Genomic DNA, 24,192 nt, shown 5'->3' with positions numbered 1-24,192 from the left:
CTCCTCTGTCATCTCTCCCTCCTCTCTCTCTGAAGCCTTCCTCAGTCGCCTGGGGAGTGGGCTGGCCATCGACTGCCCCAGTGGAGGCAGGAACAGGAAGAACTACTCCTTTAGCAATGACGAGGTGCGGCAGATCGACCGGGAGAACCAGAGGCTGCTGCGCCAGCTGTCGCGTCCCTCGCCCCACTCCGCGACCGGGCAGCACAGGGGGCACCAGCACCACCAGTAGCTCCCGGAGAGGTCCAACGGAGGAGGAGGGGGTCCGACCCCTGTCCGCCTCTACCACACCGCCCTCAACAGGCAACGCGAGCAGCAGCGCATCGAGAAGGAGAACCTGGTGAGTGTTCTTCTCTTTTTGTGTATATATCTTTTGTTATTGGGTGTTTGGCTTTATTGTTTCAAAGTTTCGTTGTGTTTATTGGGATTTTTGTTTATTTCAAGCTCAAATGAGTCAAGACTTGCTTCAAAGTGGAAAAGTATTTGCCCCCTTTCTGATTTTTCTCTATTTTTTACTTTTTCACACAGGGGCATTGGGTGTTGCATAACTTTGTTTATGAAATAAATGAAATAGGTACAGTACCAGTCAAAAGTTTGGACACACTTACTCATTCAAAGATTTTTCTTAATTTTTACTATTTTCTACATTGTAGAATAATAGGGAAGACATCAAAACTATGAAATAACACATGGAATCATGTAGTAAACACAAAAGTGTTAAACAAATCAAAATATATTTTTGATTCTTCAAAGTAGCCACCCTTTGCCTTGATGACAGCTTTGCACACTCTTGGCATTCTCTCAACCAGCTTCACCTGGAATGCTTTTCCAACAGTCTTGAAGGAGTTCCCACATATGGAGTTCCCACATTGGCTGCTTTTCCTTCACTCTGCGGTCCAACTCATTCCAAACCATCTCAATTGGGTTGAGGTCGGGTGATTGTGGAGGCCAGGTCATCTGATGCATCACTCTCCTTCTTGGTAAAATAGCCCTTACACAGCCTGGAGGTGTGTTGGGTTATTGTCCTGTTGAAAAACAAATGATAGTCCCACTAAGCACAAACCAGATGGCTGCAGAATGCTAGGTAGCCATGCTGGTTAAGTGTGCCTTGAATTCAAAATAAATCACTGACAGTGTCACCAGCAAAGCACCATCACACCTCCTCCTCCATGCTTCATGGTTGGAACCATATGTGCGGAGATCATCCGTTCACCTACTCTGTGTCTCACAAAGACACGGTGGTTGGAACAAAGGACAGATATCCACCATCAGACCAAAGGACAGATATCCACCGTCTAATGTCCATTGCTAGTGTTTCTTGGCCCAAGCAAGTCTCTTCTTCTTATTGGTGTCCTTTAGTAGTGGTTTCTTTGCAGCAATCCGATCGTGAAGGCCTGATTCATGCAGTCTCCTCTGAACAGTTGATGTTGAGATGTGTATGTTACTTGAACTCTGTGAAGCATTTATTTGGGCTGGAACTTATCCTCTGCAGCAGAGGTAACTCTGGGTCTTCCTTTCCTGTGGCGGTCCTCATGAGAGCCAGTTTCATCATAGCGCTTGATGGGTTTTGCGACTGCACTTTAAGAAACTTTCAAAGTTCTTGAAATATTCCGTATTGACTGACCTTCATGTCTTAAAGTAATGATGGACTGTCGTTTTTCTTATCTTATTTGAGCTGTTCTTGCCATAATATGGACTTGGTATTTTACCAAATAGGGCTATCTTCTGTATACCACCCCTACCTTGTCACAACACAGCTGATTGGCTCAAACGCATTAAGAAGGAAAGAAATTCCACAAATTAACTTTTAACAAGGCACACATGTTAATTGAAATGCATTCCAGTTGACTACCTCATGAAGCTGGTTGAGAGAATTTCAAGAATGTGCAAAGCTGTCATCAAGATATATTGTTTAACACTTTTTTGGTTGCTACGTGATTCCATATGTGTTATTTCATAATTTTGATTTCTTCACTATTATTCTACAATGTAGAAAATAGTAAAAATAAAGAAAAACCCTTGAATGAGTAGGTGTGTCCAAACTTTTGACTGGTACTGTATGTAATTGTTGTGTTATTTGTTCACTCAGGTTCCCTTTATCTAATATTAGGTTTTGGTTGAAGATCTGATAACATTCAGTATCAAATTAGAAAGTGGGCAAATACTTTTTCACACCACTATAGCTGTGCAATCAGGGGCATATTATTGTATATTATGGTTAGAGGATTGCTTTGAACTTGGTGTTTGGCTTCACCCTGTGATGTACAGTGGGGAGAACAAGTATTTGATACATTGCCGATTTTGCAGGTTTTCCTACTTACAAAGCATGTAGAGGTCTGTAATTTTTATCATAGGTACACTTCAACTGTGAGAGACAGAATCTAAAACAAAAATCCAGAAAATCACATTGTATGATTTTAAAGTAATTAATTTGCATTTTATTGCATGACATAAGTATTTGATCACCTACCAACCAGTAAGAATTCTGGCTCTCACAGACCTGTTAGTTTTTCTTTAAGAAGCCCTCCTGTTCTCCACTCATTACCTGTATTAACTGCACCTGTTTGAACTCGTTACCTGTATAAAAGACACCTGTCCACACACTCAATCAAACAGACTCCAACCTCTCCACAATGGCCAAGATCAGAGAGCTGTGAAGGACATCAGGGATAAAATTGTAGACCTGCACATGGGCTACAGGGACAATAGGCAAGCAGCTTGGTGAGAAGGCAACAACTGTTGGCGCAATTATTAGAAAATGGAAGAAGTTCAAGATGACGGTCAATCACCCCTCGGTCTGGGGCTCCATGCAAGATCTCACCTCGTGGGGCATCAATGATCATGAGGAAGGTGAGGGAACAGCCCAGAACTACACGGCAGGACCTGGTCAATGACCTGAAGAGAGCTGGGACCACAGTCTCAAAGAAAACCATTAGTAACACATTACGCCGTCATGGATTAAAATCCTGCAGCGCACGCAAGGTCCCCCTGCTCGAGCCAGCGCATGTCCAGGCCCGTCTGAAGTTTGCCAATGACCATCTGGATGATCCAGAGGAGGAATGGGAGAAGGTCATGTGGTCTGATGAGACAAAAATAGAGCTTTTTGGTCTAAACTCCACTTCGCCCGTGTTTGGAGGAAGAAGAAGGATGAGTACAACCCCAGAAAACCATCCGAACCGTGAAGCATGGAGGTGGAAACATCATTCTTTGGGGGTGCTTTTCTGCAAAGGGGACAGGACGACTGCACCGTATTGAGGGGAGGATGGATGGGGCCATGTATCTTCCCTCAGTAAGAGCATTGAAGATGGGTCGTGGCTGGGTCTTCCAGCATGACAACGACCCAAAACACACAGCCAGGGCAACTAAGGAGTGACTCCGTAGAAGCATCTCAAGGTCCTGGAGTGGCCTAGCCAGTCTCCAGACCTGAACCCAATAGAAAATCTTTGGAGGAGCTGAAAGTCCATATTGCCCAGCGACAGCCCCGAAACCTGAAGGATCTGGAGAAGGTCTGTATGGAGGAGTGGGCCAAAATCCCTGCTGCAGTGTGTGCAAACCTGGTCAAGACCTACAGGAAACGTATGATCTCTGTAATTGCAAACAAAGGTTTCTGTACCAAATATTAAGTTCTGATTTTCTGATGTATCAAATACTTATGTCATGCAATAAAATGCAAATGATTTACTGAAAAATCATACAATGTGATTTTCTGTGTTTTTGTTTTAGATTCCGTCTCTCACAGTTGAAGTGTACCTATGATAAAAATTACAGACCTCTACATGCTTTGTAAGTAGGAAAACCTGCAAAATCGGCAGTGTATCAAATACTTGTTCTCCCCACTGTACCTTGATGCAGCAAAGGCATTTTGAAAAAGTAACTCTTTACTGCCCAGATCTGTTCCATGTTATGTTATGTTACAGACTAAAAGTTCTAACGTCCTTAAATGAGGCCTTGCTGGCTAAACCCAAAGTCCCAAACAATCCTCCAAAGGACAATTTCTATGTGCAGTTTCAGGAAAACATATGTAATGGACATTTCGGTTCCATTTTCACACAAACTGCTGCCTGCGTGCACACACACTTTTAGTCTAAAAACTATAATCATCTGCTTGTGAGGCAGTGGAGGCTCCTCAGAGGAGGAAGGGGAGGACCATCCTCCTCAGTGAATTTCATACAAATTGTAAACATTAAAGTGATCATTTTTAGATAAAACTATACTAAATATAATCACGTCACCAAATAATTGATTAAAACACACTATTTTGCAAAGAAGGTCTACGGTATCCTCAACAGCACTCTGTAGTTTAGCACCATGGTGTAGCTAGAGGACAGCTAGCTTCCGTCCTCCTCTGGGTATATTGGCTTCAATACAAAACCTAGGAGGCTCATGGTTCTCACCCCCTTCCATAGACTTACACAGTAATTATGACAACTTCCGGAGGACATCCTCCAACCTATCAGAGCTCTTGCAGCATGAACTGACATTTTGTCCACCCAATCAAAGGATCAGAGAATTAATCTAGTACTGAAATTATAAGCTACAGCTAGATAGCACTGCAGTGCATAAAATGCGGTGAGTAGTTGACTCAGAGAAAGACAATAGTTGAATAGTTTTGAACAAATACATTTTTTCCAAACTGAAGGAGAAGCAAGAGAGATATACAGTACCAGTCAAAGTTTGGACACACCTACTCATTCAAGGGTTTTTCTTTATTTTTTTACATTGTAGAATAATAGTGAAGACATAAACTATGAAATAACACATATGGAATCATGTAGTAACCACATTTGTCTCTCAACCTGTGTGCACCTACTGTCACAGGTGTAGAGCGGAGTAGGCAAGAGGCAGTCGCAGGTTTAGAACTACTGAATTTATTTAAGCACCGTAGATGAAAGCGGGACGAAACCCAAATGCTGTTGTGCTCAAAATATATCTTCATAAACAAAAAGGTACAGAGCGAACCCGAAGTGCAAAATATAAAGTACTCAGGAAATAGTAGAGAGATTCCAAGTTACATATACAATGACCGACAAAGACAAATGGCAGAGGGAGTATATACAGTGATAGAGTGGGGATTGGAACCAGGTGTGTGTAATGATGACGAGACAAGTCCGGGGTTGATGAGTGAAGGGCGTTTGCCAGCAGTAGGTTCGGCAGCAGCTAGAAGGCCGGCGACGCCGAATGCCTGAGCTGGACAGGAGGGGGAGCCAAAGCGAAGGCTAGTGTGACACCTACGTTGTAAACTTTCATTCATAGGCTTGGTTGTAGCAACCTCATGATGGGTATAGGGAAGATTTGAGTATCGTGTAGTAGCCTAAACCTATCACTGTTACATTGAACTGGGTGAATGGAATATGAATGACAGTCATCCAATATGCTGTAATAGAAATAAGGCCATGCTCATGAAAAAAAAATGGTCCTCCCTCATCTTAAAATGAACTGGCGGCCAGCCACTGTTGTGAGGGGATTCTACCTGGTAATAAAACAAGACATTCACTGATTTTGTTTGACAATTGGGCAAAAAATTTTTGGCTACTGCGTTGATATCACCATACAAGTTTGACTGAATTGAGTCATAATATTATGAGAGAAAATGAAGATACAAGGATGACTGTATTACGAGCGACTGATTAATCAACTTTTGCAATGCAAGTCCCACTCCTTCCATATTTTCTCTTTATTGGACAGTGATAACTAGAGAGAGCCAGGAAAGAAGGGAGAGGAGTTTTAAATTATAAGGGTGGGCGGATTCAAACCCAAGCCAACACTGAGTACGTTTACGTGCACACTAATAATTTGATATGAAACTGATTATGGCATTAGTCATGTAAACACCTTACTCTGCTTATCTTAATCGCCGTAAGGTCATAATCGAACTAAGCATACAGTGTATTAGATCTGCGCATGTGCTAGCACCGGGTAGCGCAAGCCTCCCTCTTAAGCGCGAGTGAAGTGAGTTTTGAAAAATTGAAAGTATACATCATATAAAAAAAAATTCATATACAAACTTTATATGTCCGAGCTCAGAATCAAAAGTATTTGCAAAAATAACATGGTTGATTGCCGATTGATTGCCGATTTTTTTTTTTTTTGCATTTATAAAAAATCCCATCAGTAGCCTGATTTCAGATGTGTCCATGTAAACAGGATTATTAGAGAAATCATTCTTCTTGTAAAGTATGTAAACGTTTTAAACAAACTATTATATTAACCTGACTATCCACAATAATGGCATTATTGTGTGCATGTAACCGTGCTCACTGTGTAATGGATTCTGAAAGCAGCAGCTCTAACCACTAGGCTAGACCATTCACTAGGCTAGACCATTCATTCAGTTCTCTAAAAAACACAGTTAACAATAGGCCTATTTCTTTCATTGTACAAAATTATGTAGGCTACTATCTTTCGGATTTATGTTAAATATAGCTCACACAAATATAAGTGTTTTATTCGATCGTTGAGAAATATTATATGTATTTAGCCAAAGATACGTATCAGAATTTAGCCTTACTCAAGTGTCTTTCAAAATGCAATACTACTTTTAACAACTAAAATTAGCTAAAACAGTAATTAAGAAATGTTTTGTCTTCCAGTATCATATTTTCCTTTGTACATTTTCCTGTATCACAATGTTTTTTAAAAAGTACGACTCCGGTGGGACTCGAACCCACAACCTTTGAATCACCTCACATTCACAAGCCTAGAAGTCCAATGCGCTATCCATTGCGCCACGGAGCCACCTGTTTGATGTGTGTGAAACTGAATCTTTTGAACTGTGTGTGTGTGTGTGTGTGTGTGATGGTTGTGTGTCCATGCATGTGTTTGTTCATGCACATATGTGTGTGTGTGTGTGTTTAGAGGGAGAGCCTATTCAGGGAGGATTGCCAGGGGTGTGTCTGCTGTCTGTGTGTCTGAGAGCACAGGCCGGTCAGTGAAAGCAGACACGGGACGGCCACAGAGAGACGGTAGCAGGTGGCAGTGGACACAACAGTGGTGGCAGCACAGATTTACATTATATAGAGTTCAAGGCCAACCCCAACCTTTACTCCCACAGCCCTGCACTAAGAGAGATAATGGTTTTAAACACTGTAAATGTAAAGGTTGTATGGCACAGATTACTATATTTAAATATTAAACACAATTATGCACTGAGACATAAAAAAGCCATTCCATTAAAATAATAATTGCTAAGGTGGTCACTAATGGAAAGTACAATCTAGTAAACCTCACATAGGGTGACGTGTCGACGCAGAAAGGGGCATCTTTACAATTGCACTGTTCGACACCCCCATATGGATGTGGTATAATTGAGGGATTTAAAATTAACCTTAAGTATTGGGAGCAGCATAGTCTCTCTTGACTCTAGCACCACTTTTTAAAGGGATAGTTAAGCTATTTTACATATTTAGATACAGTCCTCTGTAGCTCAATTGTTAGAGCATGGCGCTTGTAACGCCAGGGTAGTGGGTTCGATCCCCGGGACCACCCATATGTAAAAATGTATGCACGCACGCATTACTGTAAGTCGCTTTGGATAAAAGCATCTGCTAAATGGCATATTATATTCAGAAAGTATTAATACCCCTTGACCCATTCCACATTTTGTTGTGTTAGTTGAATTCAAAATGTATTAAATAGCTTTTTTTTCTCACCCATCTACACACAATACCCCATAATGACAAAGTGAAAACATGTAAAAAAAAATGTTGTGCTAATTTATTGAAAATGAAATATCTCATTTACACCCCTGAGTTAATACATGTTAGAATCACCTTTGGCAGCGATTACCGCTGTGAGTCTTTCTGGGTAAGTATTTAAGACCTTTGTACACATGGGTTGGACAATATTAGCCAATTATTCTTTTCAAAATTCTTTAAACTCTGTAAAATTGGTTGTTGATCATTGCTAGACAACCATTTTCAAGTCTTGCCATAGATTTTCAAGCAGATTTAAGTCAAAACTGCAATTCGGCCACTCAGGAACATTCACTGACTTCTTGGTAAGCAACTCCACTGCCTTCTGTTTTAGGTTATTGTCCTACTGAAAGGTGAATTTATCTCCCAGTGTCTGGAGGAAAGCAGACTGAACCAGGTTTTCCTCTAGGATTTAGCCTGTGCCTCGCTCTATTTTGTTTATTTTTTATCCTGAAACACTCCCCAGTCCTTAAGGATTACAAGCATACCCATAACATGATGGGCGGCAGGTAGCTTAGTGGTTAAGAGCGTTGTGCCAGTAACCGAAAGGTCGCTGGTTCTAATCCCCGAGCCGACTAGGTGAAAAATCTGTCAATGTGCCCTTGAGCAAGGCACTTAACCCTAATTGCTCCTGAGCGTCTGCTAAATGACCAAAAAAATAAAAAATGATGTAGCCACCACTATGCTTAAAAATATGGAGAGTGGTACTCAGTGTTGTATTGGATTTGCCCCAGACATAGCACTTTGTATTTGGGACAAAAGGTTAAATCACTTTGCCACATTTTTTGCAGTATTACTTTAGTGCCTTGTTGCAAACATGTTTTGGAATATTTTTATTCTGTACAGGCTTCCTTCTTTTCCCTCTGTCAATTAGGTTAGTATTTTCAAATCAAATCAAATATTGGTCACATACACTTTTAGCAGATGTTATACACCCGCAATAACATCTGCTAAAAATGTGTATGTGACCAGTACAATTTGATTTGATTTGAAAATACTAACCTATCTAACAATTCACAACAATATACACAAATCTAAAAGTAAAAGAATGGAATTAAGAAATATATAAATATTAGGACGAAAACGTTCTGGGCCAATAATGTAAGAAATATCACACAAAAAAACAATACTGCAAAGTTGCGTAGGCGCTAGAAGCAGAGCTTCCATGTCTGTCGGCACCATCTTGCAGATCAATGTTGTTGATCCATCCTCAGTTTTCTCCTGTCAGCCATTAAACTCTGTAACTGTTTTAAAGTAATCATTGGCCTCATGGTGAAATCCCTGAGTGGTTTCCTTCCTCTCCGGCAACAGAGTTAGGAAGGACGCCTGTATCTTTGTAGTAACTGGGTGTATTGATACACCATCCAAAGTGTAATTAATAACTTCATCATGCTCAAAGGGATATTCAATGTCTGCTTCTTTTTTTTTACCCGTCTACCAATAGGTGCCCTTCTTTGCGAGGCATTGGAAAACCTCCCTGGTCTTTGTGGTTGAATCTGTTTTTGAAATTCACTGCCTGACTGAGGGACTTTACAGATAATTGCATGTGTGGGGTACAGAGATGAGGTAGTCATTCAAAAATCATGTTAAACACTATTATTGCACACACAGTGAGACCATGCAACTTATTATGTGACTGCTGAACCTATTTAGGCTTGCCATAACAAAGGGGTTGAATACTTAATGACTCAGTTCAGCTTTTCATTTTATATTAATTTGTAAAAAAATAAATGGGAAATTGATCCCAAAATGCTCATTGTTTGCAGTGATTAGTCATATGTCATCCTATATGTCAAAAAGTTACCCTTTTATCTCTAAAACTCCCAATGTTATTGTGCAATGAGCAGTCAGTCTGCTGGCTGGGACAGGCTGTACAGTACTGTAGCTGTCTTGCAGTGCTCTCTTTCGCTCGCTCTCTCTTACTCTCCTCACCCCTCTTGAGGAGTTTTCTCTCCCTCCCTCCCTCCCTCCCTCCCTCCCTCCCTCCCTCCCTCCCTCCCTCCCTCCCTCCCTCCCTCCCTCCCTCACTCCCTCCCTCCCTCTATTCTTAGTGTGGTAATTGAATATACCGTGTGATGTATATACACTCCTCACACAAACTCGCTCACTCTCTGTCTCTCCATTGACAGACGGCTCATTTGTCCAGCATTGGAGTTGTTCAGGGTAGTTGACTGTCCCTCTTTCATTGTACACTATATAGTTTGAGAGAAGGTATCACTTTATTTGGATAGTCCCAAGTAGATGGTTTGTAGATGTTCAGTAGATGTTCAATTACCATCAACAATATTTAAACTAACCATCCACTAACACTAGCCCTAACCCTGTCCTTAACCTTAACCTAACCCTTATTCTAACCCTAACTTTAGCAAGCAGTTGCATATCAACAGATAGTTTGACCATCTGTAGATCATAATTTGGGACTATCCAAAGTGTGACCTGAGAGAGATATGAATACCTGGCTCTATGCATGTTTTATGATATTGTTATACACACTGTCTGAGAGATTGTATTGGTTTACACTAAACATGTTCTATATATTTTCTAGCAAGGAGTTTAGATATAGTACCGGTCAATTCTGCCTCCTATGACATGTGGGGGACCATTCTTACCCTTTCCCGTTTCCATTCCTAGTTCTTCCTGACGGTCTCACTTACTGAGATCTCCTCTCCAAAGGGCTTGTTGGTGGGAGCGTGACTGCATGTGACATTTTGAGCTACTGGCTGAGCACTGGTTATTTTTACTCTCAATGGGCCACGTTTTAACCTCTGCTTTTCAGGGCTCACTATCCTCTCTCCCAGTTTCATTAAGGTCTCTGGTGGTATGGCCTTGGAAATGTTTCTGTTTCTACATGAACAGTCTACTCACAGTGTACGAGAAGTCTTATTAGATAGTTGAAATGTATATAAAAATGCCATATGATCCTGCCACGATGACCTTAAAATATGCAACATTTGTTTGTGTTTTGGTAATGTATTTGGCTAATACTTTAGTTTAATTTTCACTTTTATTTATCCAGTTTCTCATAGATTTTATTTCAATTTGCAAGAGACCTAGCTATTGGACATGATCGGAGGGGTCAAGTAGTTTTAATTAGTGTGGACTGTGTGTAAGGAAGAGTTAGTATGAATTCGTGCCATGTACCTCCAATAAGGGCAAGGTCATGGCTAAGGGCCAACCAACCAGTTAAATTAGGGAGAGGAACCCAAAGCCTCATAAGTCAGCAAAGTGTTGCTCACGTGTAATGTCACAAGGAATGGAAAAGGGGTGTGAGGGTTGGGGGTGGGGGGGTGGATCTATGATATCATAGAACCTCATCTGCATGCTCATCTTATTGACCGGATCTAACAAAATCCATCTCTGAATGAACTACTGCACAACATAAGTTGAATAGTAGTCTCTCTCTCTCTTTCTCTTACTCACTCACTCACTGACTCTCTCTCTCACTCACTCACACGCATACAAAAGCTGTGCAGTAGACATACGGTGTTCACAGTTAATGTACGTATGTTGTGTTTTTACCCAACTACCAGCACACATTCTTTGCGGCTGTCGCAAATCGAGACATGTCCAGATACCATCATCTTTTGTCAATCATGTGTTAAAGGTAGAGTTAGCGATATGACGTAGATGCAGAAAGTAAACAGCATAGTGGTTGAATTTCCGCAACAACTAAGAGCGTTGAAGCACGAGGATCAACTTCTCTGCTGTTTTGCTGCTGAGTCTGCCTTTAAAGGGGCAATCAACAGTTGCTATATCCAGTTTTGGACTTACAGTGCATTCGGAAAGTATTCAGACCCCTTGACTATTTCCACATTTTGTGACTTTACAGCCTTATTCTAAAATTGATTAAAAAAATTATAAAAACTACCGTAATCAATCTACACATAATAACCCATAATGACAAAGGAAATTAAGGTTTTTATTCATTTTTGCTAATTTATAAAAAGAAAAAACTGAAATATCACATTTACGTAAGTATTCAGACCCTTTACTCAGTACTTTGTTGAAGCACCTTTGGCAGAGATTACAGCCTCGAGTCTTCTTGGGTATTACGCTACAAGCTTGGCACACCTGTATATTGGGGAGTTTCTCCCATTCTTCTCTGCAGATCCTCTCAAGCTCTGTCAGGTTGGATGGTGAGCGTCGCTGAACAGCTATTTTCAGGTCTGGAAGGTCCTCCCATCTCCACAGAGGAACTCTGGAGCTCTGTCAGAGTGACCATCGGGTTCTTGGTCACCTCCCTGACCAAGGCCCTTCTACCCCAATTGCTCAGTTTGGCTGGGCGGCCAGCTCTAGGAAGAGTCTTGGTGGTTCCAAACTTCTTCCATTTCAGAATGATGGAGGCCTCTGTGTTCTTGGGGACCTTCAATGCTGCAGACATTTTTTGGTACCCTTCCCCAGATCTGTGCCTCAACAGAATCCTATCTCGGAGCTCTATAGACAATTCCTTTGACCTCATGGCTTGGTTTTTGCTCTGACATGCACTGTCGACTGTGGGACCTTATATAGACAGGTGTGTGCCTCTCCAAATAATGTCCAATCAGTTGAATTTACCACCGGTGGACTCCAATCAAGTTGTAGAAACATCTCAAGGGTGATCAATGGAAACAGGATGCACCTGAGCTCAATTTCAAGTCTCATAGCAAAGGGTCTGAATACTTATGTAAATAAGGTATTTTTATTGTATTTATTTGTTCATTTTCTTTGCAAAAAAATTATATATACCTGTTTTCGCTTTTTCATTATTGGGTATTGTGTGTAGATTGAGGATTTTTTAAATTGTTTTAATACATTTTAGAATAAGGCTGTAACGTAACAAAATGTGGAAAAAGTCAAGGGCTCTGAATACTTTCCGAATGCACTGTATAAATTAATGATATGTACCCATTGATTCTTGAAGAATATTACTTATAAATGCCTCATGAGCTTAGTTCACCTTTTGTCAGAACCCAAAATATAAGCTTGTTTTACTCCAGTGTTTGTAAACAAAGTAAATGTAAACAAATACTGTATAGCATAAAAAAACATTTAAAACTATAATTTTTATATCATGGATGGTCAGTCCTTGCATCCATAGCTCTGTCTTTGAATTTGAGAGTGGTTACATTTCTCCAGCCCCATCCTCCCACTTTATACCTACAACATTGGTGGGGATAACGCTTTGTTATTGTTTCAACTGCTGATTGCCGCTTTAAGAGACTAAATTGTCTGGGCTTTGGAGTGGATGTATAATGGTAATGGCTCATGTCCAGTGGATTTGTAAGGCTTGTTACCTTTGACACTGTTGACAGATCCATTTTGTTTGACTGAAGTGTGCTAATTATATTATGGGTGTGCAGCATGCCTGCAGCTGCCTACTCTATCAATGACACTGGGCTGGCATTATCAAAATAGACAAAGTGGTCTGTATGTCATTTTGAATACACAATTACACAATATTTACCTTTTTGAAACACTATTAGCTTATACTGTATATCATTCGGTACCAGATAATTACTTATGGTGTTGAATTCTTTGCAGTACCAAAAGGTATGTCTTGCAATTGGCATATGTGCTGCATATAAATGTGGTATGTATAGGTTATGAATGTCTTAGGAAGACATTATACAGGTACCCTTTACGTAAGATTGCGTAGCAGTGCGGTCGTGTTCTCTTGTGTGTCCATGTAAAAAGCCTGTTTTTTGTATTTTTTTTTGTATTTTACGTATATATTTCCCTATCACACTTTTCATCCTTCTACTAAATATACTTTCCTGCAACCCGCCTCACTCAATGCAGAACGGATTCTATTATTTACTCACCTTTATCTAGAATCTCCAGTTGAAACTAGCCAGCCAGCCAGATAACTAGCTAACTAGCTACTTGCTATTAGCCAACGTTAGCGGTTTTCACCCAGAACATCAGATTTTCTGCCGGAATAACTGAATCACTGGACCATAACACCGGATCTAGCTAGCTGCAACCGAATGGATGTCGAATGGTTGCTGTAGGCTAATCACCACTGCCCCCGTAGCACTAGTTAGCCATGAGCCTTGAGCTAGCCCCGGCTATCTACCTCTCTGTCTACCGGACGGGAGTAGCCAGCTAACCAGCTAACTAGCTACTTGCTATTAGCCACCGTTAGTGGCTTTTCTCCATTGTCCGTGGCTATCGGCCAGTCTGCACTGTCTGCACAGCGAGTTATCGACCCAGAACCTATCGGATTTTCTGCCGGAATCACTGAATCGCTGGACCATTAACTCTGGATAATCGCATCTAGCTAGCTGCAACCAAATGAACGTTGTTGTTGGCTAATCAGCCTTGAGCTATTCTTGAGTCAGGCACATCTCCCGGCTATCTACCTCTCTGTCAACCGGACAGGACCTCCTAGAGTTGACACGGAGCCCTGCCGATCCATCACGACTGGTCTGCCGACGTAATCGTCTGTGGTTTCAACAGGCTTCCAGTTGCGACGACCACGAAGATCCATCTGCTAGCCCCGGCCCGCTAGCACACGCAAACTACAACCGTGCTTCCTGCTCGCTGTGCTGAAGCACAAATTTGAACTGCTCTCGGACTCACATATTGCTGTTCACTGGACCTTATGATCACTCAGCTGCACAGCTGATGCCTGCTGGACTGTTCCTTTACACGGTACCCTGTCCTGTTTATTCTGTTTAGCATCAGCCCAAACTTTATCGCCATTACCAGTTGTTGTCTTAGCTCTCTCTAATAACACCTGTGATTGCTTTATGCCTCTCTCCCATGTCAATATGCCTTGCCTATTGCTGTTCCAGTTAGTTCTTATTATACAATTTCACTGTAGAACCCCAAGTCCCTCTCAAACTGCCTCAAATAGTTCCTTTGTTCCACCCCCCATACATGCCGAGACCGGCTCAATCGGTGCCTCCAGTGATGCTCTCTCTTTCATTGTTACCCAATGCTTATGTTTACCTCCACTGTACTCATATCCTTCCATATCCTTGTCTGTACATAATGCCCTGAATCTTTTCTACAACGCCCGGAAATCTGCCCCCTTTATTCTCTGTACCCAACGCACTAGAAGAACAGTTCTTAAAGCCTTTAGCCGTATCCTTATTCTAGTCCTCCTCTGTTCCTCTGGTGAGGTAGAGGCTAACCCAGGCCCTGCAGCCCCCAGTATCACTCCTACTCCCCAGGAGCTATCATTTGTTGACTTCTGTAACCGTAAAAGCCTTGGTTTTCTGCACGTTAACATCAGAAGTCTACTTCCTAAGTTTGAGTTATTCACTGCGTTAGCACACTCCGCCAACCCTGACATTCTAGCAGTGTCTGAATCCTGGCTTAGGAAGGCCACCAAAAATTCAGAAATGTTCATCCCCAACTACAACATTTTCCGTCTAGATAGAACTGCCAAAGGGGGTGGAGTTGCAATCTACTGTAGAGATAGCCTGCAGAGCTCTATCATACTATCCAGGTCTGTGCCCAAACAGTTTGACCTTCTACTTCTAAAAATCCACCTTTCCAGAAATAAGTCTCTCACTGTTGCCGCTTGCTACAGACCCCCTCAGCCCCCCAGCTGTGCCCTGGACACCATATGTGAATTGATTGCCCCCATTTATCCTCAGAGTTCGTACTGCTTGGTGACCTAAATTGGGATATGCTTAACACCCTGGCCATCCTACAATCCAAACTAGATGCCCTCAATCTCATACAAATTATCAACGAACCTACCAGGTACAACCCTAAATCCGTAAACATGGGTACCCTCATAGATATCATCCTGACTAACTTACCCTCTAAATACACCTCCGCTGTCTTCAACCAGGATCTCAGCGATCACTGTCTTTTTACCTGTGTCCGTAACGGGTCCGCGGTCAAACGACCACCCCTCATCACTGTCAAACGCTCCCTAAAACACTTTAGCGAGCAGGCCTTCCTAATTGACCTGGCCCAGGTATCCTGGATGGATATAGATCTCATTCCGTCAGTAGAGGATGCCTGGTTGTTCTTTAAAAGTAATTTCCTCTCAATCTTAAATAAACATGCCCCATTCAAAAAATACAGAACAAAGAACAGATATAGCCCCTGGTTCTCCTCAGACTTGACTGCCCTTGACCAGCACAAAAACATCCTGTGGCGTACTGCATTAGCATCAAATAGCCCCCGCGATATGCAACTTTTCAGGGAAGTTAGGAACCAATATACACAAGCAGTTAGGAAAGCAAAGGCTAACTTTTTCAAACAGAAATGTGCATCCTGTAGCACTAACTCCAAAAGGTTTTGGGGTCCATGGAGTATAAGATCACTTCCTCCCAGCTGCCCACTGCACTGAGGCTTGGAAACACTATCACCACCGATAAATCTACAATAATCGAGAATTTCAACAAGCATTTTGCTAAGGCTGGCCATGCTTTCCACCTGGCTACCACTACCCCGGCCACCAGCTCTGCACCCTCCGCTGCAACTTGCCCATGCCCACCCCCGCTTCTCCTTCACACAAATTCAGACAGCTGATGTTCTGAAAGAGCTGCAAAATCTGGACCCCTACAAATCATCTGGGCTAGACAATCTGGACCCTTTCTTTCTAAAACTAGCTGCCGAAATTGTCGCAACCCCTATTACTAGCCTGTTCAACCTCTCTTTCGTAACGCTCTGAGATCCCCAGAGATTGGAAAGCTGCGCCGGTCATCCCCCTCTTCAAAGGGGGTGACACTCTAGATCCAAACTGTTACAGACCTATATCCATCCTGCCCTGCCCTTCGAAAGTTTTTGAAAGCCAAGTTAACAAACAGATCACCGACCATTTCGAATCCCACCGTACCTTCTCCGCTATGCAATCCGTTTTCCGAGCTGGTCATGGGTGCACCTCAGCCACGCTCAAGGTTCTAAATGATATTATAACCGCGATTGATAATAGACAGTACTGTGCAGCCGTCTTCATCGACCTGGCCAAGGCTTTCGACTCTGTCAACCACCACATTCTTATTGGCAGACTAAATAGCCTTGGTTTCTCAAATGACTGCCTCGCCTGGTTCACCAACTACTTCTCAGAGTTCAATGTGTCAAATCGGAGGGCCTGTTGTCTGGACCTATGGCAGTCTCTATGGGGGTGCCACAGGGTTCAATTATTGGGCCGACTCTTTTCTCCGTGTATATCAATGATGTCGCTCTTGCTGCTGGTGACTCTCAGATCCACCTTTACGCAGACGACACCATTTTGTATACATCTGGCCCTTCATTGGACACCTGTGTTAACAAACCTCCAAACAAGCTTCAATGCCATACAACACTCCTTCAGTAGCCTCCAACTGCTCTTAAACACTAGTAAAACTAAATGCATGCTCTTCAATCGAACGCTGCTGGCACCTGCCCACCCGACTAGAATCACTACTCTCGACGGGTCTGACCTAGAGTATGTGGACAACTACAAATACCTAGGTGTCTGGTTAGACTGTAAACTCTCCTTCCAGACTCACATTAAGAATCTCCAATCCAAAGTTAAATCTAGAATCGGCTTCCTATTTCGCAACAAAGCCTCCTTCACTCATGCTGCCAAACATGCACTCGTAAAACTGACTATCCTACCGATCCTTGACTTTGGCGATGTCATTTACAAAATAGCCTCCAACACTCTACTCAGCAAATTGGATGTAGTCTATCACAGTGCCATCCGTTTTGTCACCAAAGCCCCATACACTACCCACCACTGTGACCTGTACGCTCTTGTTGGCTGGTCCTCACTACATATTCGTCGCGAAACCCACTGGCTCCAGGCCATCTATAAATCACTGCTAGGCAAATCCCCGCCTTATCTTAGCTCCAGCAGGTATATCTCACTGGTCATCCCCAAAGCCAACACCTCCTTTGGCCGCCATTCCTTCCAGTTCTCTGCTGCCAATGACTGGAACGAATTGCAAAAATCTCTGAAGCTGGAGAATCTTATCTCCCTCACTAACTTTAAGCATCAGTTGTCAGAGCAGCTTACCGATCACTGCACCTGTACACAGCCCATCTGAAATTAGCCCACCCAACTACCTCATCCCCATGTTGTTATTTATTTTGCTCATTTGCACCCCAGTATCTCTATTTGCACATCATCTCTTGCACATCTATCATTCCAGTGTTAATACTAATTGTAATTATTTTGCACCATGGCCTATTTATTGCCTTACCTCCATAACTTGCTACATTTGCACACACTGTATATATATTTTCTGTTGTATTTTTGACTTTATGTTTTGTTTTACCCCATATGTAACTCTGTGTTGTTGTTTTTATCGCACTGCTTTGCTTTATCTTGGCCAGGTCGCAGTTGTAAATGAGAACTTGTTCTCAACTGGCTTACCTGGTTAAATAAAGGTTAAATAAAAATAAATAAAAATAAAAGTAAATTGTTACCACCCTTTCTCACCAGGCTTTCCTGCGGAGGCTAGAGTCAGTGAGGCCCACCCGGGGCATGAAGAGGGCAGAGCAGCTGGCAGACTACCAGCGCCAAGCCGGATACCTGGGCATCGCCACCTCGCTCTCTGCCATGGACAGATCGCCATCCAAGATGGAGCGGCCCTCCAGCAGAACGTCACCAGGTAACCTCTCTGAAGAACGGATGCTCAAAAGCTCTCAATAGCCCTAAGACCATACTTATTCCTGTCATTTATTAAGAGAGTCTGAATTTGCATCTTTTATTTTTGTTCTTTTAAAGGACCACTTTACTCAAAACATATTTTGGTATTTTTTCCATTAGTCCACTGTTAATACAGTGGGGAAAAAAAGTATTTAGTCAGCCACCAATTGTGCAAGTTCTCCCACTTAAAAAGATGAGAGAGGCCTGTAATTTTCATCATAGGTACACGTCAACTATGACAGACAAAATGAGAAAAAAAAATCCAGAAAATCACATTGTAGGATTTTTAATGAATTTATTTGCAAATTATGGTGGAAAATAAGTATTTGGTCAATAACAAACGTTTCTCAATACTTTGTTATATACCCTTTGTTGGCAATGACACAGGTCAAACGTTTTCTGTAAGTCTTCACAAGGTTTTCACACACTGTTGCTGCTATTTTGGCCCATTCCTCCATGCAGATCTCCTCTAGAGCAGTGATGTTTTGGGGCTGTCGCTGGGCAACACAGACTTTCAACTCCCCTCCAAAGATTTTCAATGGGGTTGAGATCAGGAGACTGGCTAGGCCACTCCAGGACCTTGAAATGCTTCTACGAAGCCACTCCTTCGTTGCCCGGGCGGTGTGTTTGGGATCATTGTCATGCTGAAAGACCCAGCCACGTTTCATCTTCAATGCCCTTGCTGATGGAAGGAGGTTTTCACTCAAAATCTCACGATACATGGCCCCATTCATTCTTTCCTTTACACGGATCAGTCGTCCTGGTCCCTTTGTAGAAAAACAGCCCCAAAGCATGATGTTTCCACCCCCATGCTTCACAGTAGGTATGGTGTTCTTTGGATGCAACTCAGCATTCTTTGTCTTCCAAACACGACGAGTTGAGTTTTTACCAAAAAGTTATATTTTGGTTTCATCTGACATTCTCCCAATCCTCTTCTGGATCATCCAAATGCACTCTAGCAAACTTCAGACAGGCCTGGACATGTACTGGCTTAAGCAGGGGGACACGTCTTGCACTGCAGGATTTGAGTCCCTGGCGGCGTAGTGTGTTACTGATGGTAGGCTTGGTTACTTTGGTCCCAGCTCTCTGCAGGTCATTCACTAGGTCCCCCTGTGTGGTTCTGGGATTTTTGTTCACCATTCTTGTGATCATTTTGACCCCACGGGGTGAGATCTTGCGTGGAGCCCCAGATCAAGGGAGATTATCAGTGGTCTTGTATGTCTTCCATCTCCTAATAATTGCTCCCACAGTTGATTTCTTCAAACAAAGCTGCTTACCTATTGCAGATTCAGTCTTCCCAGCCTGGTGCAGGTCTACAATTTTGTTTCTGGTGTCCTTTGACAGCTCTTTGGTCTTGGCCATAGTGGAGTTTGGAGTGTGACTGTTTGAGGTTGTGGACAGGTGTCTTTTATACTGATAACAAGTTCAAACAGGTGCCATTAATACAGGTAACGAGTGGAGGACAGAGGAGCCTCTTAAAGAAGAAGTTACAGGTCTGTGAGAGCCAGAAATCTTGCCTGTTTGTAGATGACCAAATACTTATTTTCCACCATAATTTGCAAATAAATTCATTAAAAATCCTTCAATGTGATTTTCTGGATTTTTTTTTCTCATTTTGTCTGTCATAGCTGACGTGTACCTATGATGAAAATTACAGGCCTCTCTCATCTTTTTAAGTGGGAGAACTTGCACAATTGGTGGCTGACTAAATACTTTTTTTCCCCACTGTATAATCCAGTTTTTTTAGCATGTCATGTTTTCGAGATCATAAGCACTGAGCACTTCCACTGTAGCCAGGACAAACTCATTTTCACGATTTCAAAATAAATTATAGCATTCAATGGCTTTTACCTGATGAAGTAGAATCATGTTGAAAAATAATGTTAACATTTATATTTATATTACTAAAACATAAGTTGAAAATGATGCTGTTGCTGCTTCCTGTTGTCATGTATTTTTTATATGTACTGTAGCCAAGTGTCAAAACACTGGTTTTAAATGTCCAAATTCATAATCAATATGCTGAAATAAGTTGTGATATGTTGAAGACCAAAACATAAAAATGACTCCCTACTGTATACACACGTGTCACACTTTAGATTGTTCAGATTACTTGTATTTTGCTAAATTAGTAACTGCTCACGCATAGGGCTGTGGCGGTCACAACATTTTGTCAGCCGGTGATTGTCAAGCAAATAACTGCCGGTCTTACGGTAATTGACTGTTAATTAACATAAACACATTTAGCATCTTCTGGCTTCCACACATAGCCTACAAGCCTCTAATGCAGACCTTTGGAACATCTGCATTTTAAGAAGTCTATTAAATCCATGTAATACAGCCTATACCTTCACAATAAATCCATTATTTATTTTAGACAGGTATAAAGAAACATGATATGAAGAAAATGTAGTCTATTTCAGAAGAACAGAATAGCATACTCTGAGTTGTCCTTATGTTAGGTACTGATCTGGCTATGCCATATGGCTGTGGGCTACACTAGTTCATTTAGCAGACAAGATTTGCTTAGAATTCCATGGCATTATTTTATAGTATTTTATAGTATAAAGAATACAATTGAATAAAATAGAAAGGATATTTTCTCCAAACGATTTGAGGGAGTGCGCACATGCAGCTATTCTGTGTTGATAAGTTAACAAAGAAACAAGTACTCCTATATGCTTAATTTAGAGTTATTTATGTAACTTTAGTTGTGATACAAACGCTGGGCTATATGTTTTGATTTTAATACATTCTAAGGCTGCATGATGTGACTAATGATGATTTGAAAAAAGTTGCATGAAAGGCATGAGCTCTGCTTTGTTTTTTGTGCAGGCTGTACACACTTCATCAGTCTCTCTCTCATTCACAATTTGACAAGCACGATAATGCCTCGAATTTTCCGGCCGCATCCCCTTTGTGTGGCCGTAATGCCCCCCAAAGAAATCCATGCCATTTGTTGCCGTTGTGCCCTTGGGCTGAATATTATAATTATAATTCCCTTCTCCCTGCATGCTGCTTGCTCCGAAGCACCTCTCACTTACATGGCTCTCCGTCACGTGATCGGGTCTTTCTCACATGGTACAAGTGAAAACAGACACATCAGGGATGCAACTGCGCGCGTCCTTATCCAATTCCGAGGCGCATATTGAAGATATTGGAAGAACTGTCCACATTTACTTTTCATCAGCCAACAAGATGAGTAGGCTTAACGAACAACAAAAGCACTAGCCTATATCAATCTACTATCCCCCATAGTACAAAAGTTGACCTATTCTATTCTGTGCGAGAAATAAATATTCCAAACATAGTCTGGGACAGTTGTGGGATGCGATAATTTTTACGTTGCGATTTAAAATATAATATATCATTCACCAGTGATATGCTAATATTGTCACCCATCAGACTATTCTTGATTTAATCTTGTCTTTACATATACTAAAAAAATATATGTGAAATTTGTTTTGATATAGAATGGACCATTATCATGCACCTGTCTCGAAACAGGGGCAGGTTGAAAAAATAATGTAATCTATGCACTTAAATAGCGAATGGAGGACGCTTTTCCTGTGGTTCATTTTCATGCCAGCCAGGCAGGCTATACTCCTGTTGTAAAGAGAAGCAATGTGTTTAATATTAGGAAATAAATAAATATAGTAGGCCTAGCCTATAGAAAGCTGATGGGATCCTCCTCTTTTAATAGAGGCCATCTCTCTGTTTTCTCACGCAATTGCATAGCCTATAGAAATATTGCGCAACATGAGCTCACGGGCTCTCATTTACATTTGACATTTTAGTCATTTAGCAGACACTCTTATCCAGAGCGACTTACAGTTAGTGAGTGCATAAATTTTTCATACTGGCCCCCCGTGGGAAACGAACCCACAACCCTGGTGTTGCAAACGCCATGCTCTACCAACTGAGCTACACGAGGCTCATGAAGTGTTAGATTAGATTTTCGATCACATTTCCATTGATGTCAGAGTGATTAGAGGGACAATAGAGTGCCGAGTACCAGGCAGGTAGCAAGTTTGGTAGGCTACTAATGACCGTCAGCAGCATCAGAGCTTGGAGAAGCCTAATTACCATGACTAAATGGTCACGTGGAATTTGACTGCCTTAATGACTGGTGACCGCCGGTGTGGCGGTAATACGGTCACCGTAACAGCCCTACTCACGCGTTAACTTTTACCAAGCAGTCACTCCAGACTGAAATGGATTAGCTTGTTCTAGTGTAATCAATAGTGCGGCAATATTGCATGGAAATCAATGGAACTGGGACAATTTGCTACCGCTACATGTGCCATTTGCGCTCTTCTAAAAGACAAAACACAGTGAACTTGGGTATATTACAAATACCTGTCCATAGATGAAAACCTGTACTAGCCATTTATCAACTCGTCTCCTTGTGGGACAATGTTTATGGTAGATGGCCAATATACGAAGAAGGAGAAACAACACTTTTTTGACTGGATCATTTCAACGAATGTTCAGTATCATGCATCATCATCATCACAGTTTTTGCTCTGTACTGAAAGTGGCTGCTGACATGCACAGTGTTTTCATGAACAAATATTAAAATAAAGTTTTTGAGTGAACTATCCGTGTTTAAAGTGTACAAAATTATACCAAATGCTCAAAGCTGTTTTTTTGTTAGTTTATTCCCATGGATTATATTTAGCTCACCCCAGAAACGTCATATGTGATGTACTGTAGTGCTCGAATGTACATGGCTCATATCTTTTTACATTGAGGGAGTTAAATTTGTGAGAAGGTAGTACATCATATGTGTAGTATTGTAATACTAGTATGTAATTAATGTAGTAGTAATAGTATGTAAATCAGTAGTAGTATTGACCCCTGTTGTCTTGTTGTTTCTTCAGGAAAGAGCCCCAGTCCTGGCAGTACCAACCACCACCACCACCACAGTGCCAGGGCATCATCTGCTATCGCTACCACCACCACACCCCTACCCAGGCACTCCAGTGCTGCAGCAGCCCGGGCAGCCTGGTCCTGAGAGCTGTGCTCAGGGAGGAGCACCATTCCCCAACTCCCCCAGCCCTTCCAAGTCCTTACCAATAAGGCAATAGTAGCCCCTAAACACTGTTCCAAGGTCAGTTTGGCATTCTGGGCATTCTTCCCCAGATAGTTAAATTGAGGTTGTTAGGAGTGTCCCACACAATGAAGGATCTGTGTCAGAGTGGTGCGAAGCTGGAAAGTGGTCACACGTTGTCCAAACTAAATCCCCATTGTGCTCTGATCATGCACTTGTCCAGTGATTCTGTTTTAGCGCACAATATTCATAAATAAAGTGATCTGACACTGATTGGCTGTTTCCCAGATTTAGACTGAGCCTAAAATCACTTTGAATTGAGTTTTTTTCTTGGAGCATACTTTTTAGTACAGGAGTAGGCTTAATATGGGGTTTCCGGGAAACCAGTCCTATATGATGTAAGAATTATATTGTGTTGCCGTTATACAACCGTTCTCATAAAACTGCTTCACTATGGCTTCCCAGGACCAAGGCTAGCAGCTATAAAGTTTTGTGAACTGTGCTTCTGTTGTAATGGAAGATATAGCCTGGCTATAGCCTAGATATAGCTATTATGGTTCAGGTATAAAAAAAAATACATTCCTTTGTCAGCTTAGCAGGTGGTGCCTATCAGTATGCTTAGTGAATAGAGTAAGTACTAAGTATGCCATGCTGTATTTGCACTCTTGTGAAATATGTTCAAGTGGAACTTTTCTGCAATTTATCTGTAATTGTTGTTACATTATAATGAATAATAAGAGAGATTATATCTTTGTGGTCTAGTAAAGCTTTTTCAGAATATCATGGGAGAATTAGTCATATATATTTTTATTGTGATCCTGTGCAAATTTCTTGACGTTTTCCAATAAAACTGCTTGTTGCGCGCACCA

The 24,192-nt window shown here is 41.7% G+C and overlaps 1 protein-coding gene and 1 non-coding gene across 2 annotated transcripts; one reads left to right on the top strand and one right to left on the bottom strand.

Annotated features, from left to right (window-relative positions):
- Positions 1 to 243: 243 nt before the first annotated feature.
- Positions 244 to 24,192, top strand: LOC123487099 (cilia- and flagella-associated protein 97-like). Its single transcript, XM_045218242.1, has 3 exons — positions 244 to 337; positions 18,064 to 18,232; positions 23,154 to 24,192. The coding sequence occupies exons 2-3, from the start codon at positions 18,106 to 18,108 to the stop codon at positions 23,285 to 23,287; spliced, it is 261 nt and encodes an 86-aa protein (XP_045074177.1). The 5' UTR covers positions 244 to 337; positions 18,064 to 18,105; the 3' UTR covers positions 23,288 to 24,192.
- trnar-ucu lies at positions 6,641 to 6,732 on the bottom strand. The gene is given in 2 exon segments: positions 6,641 to 6,676; positions 6,696 to 6,732. It is a non-coding gene; the product is annotated as a tRNA-Arg (tRNA).

Source organism: Coregonus clupeaformis, unplaced genomic scaffold, assembly GCF_020615455.1.
Source record: "Coregonus clupeaformis isolate EN_2021a unplaced genomic scaffold, ASM2061545v1 scaf1454, whole genome shotgun sequence".
In the NCBI taxonomy this organism is placed as follows: Eukaryota; Metazoa; Chordata; class Actinopteri; order Salmoniformes; family Salmonidae; genus Coregonus; species Coregonus clupeaformis.
The sequence above is the reverse complement of the archived record's forward strand: the minus strand, read 5'-3'. Positions and strand labels throughout refer to the sequence as shown.

Bases quoted from the DNA above. Each gene is read 5' to 3' on its own strand.
- LOC123487099 (XM_045218242.1), top strand. From the start codon at position 18,106: ATGAAGAGGGCAGAGCAGCTGGCAGACTACCAGCGCCAAGCCGGATAC. The intron at 18,233-23,153 runs GTAACCTCTCTG...TTGTTTCTTCAG, and splicing joins CTCCAGCAGAACGTCACCAG to GAAAGAGCCCCAGTCCTGGC.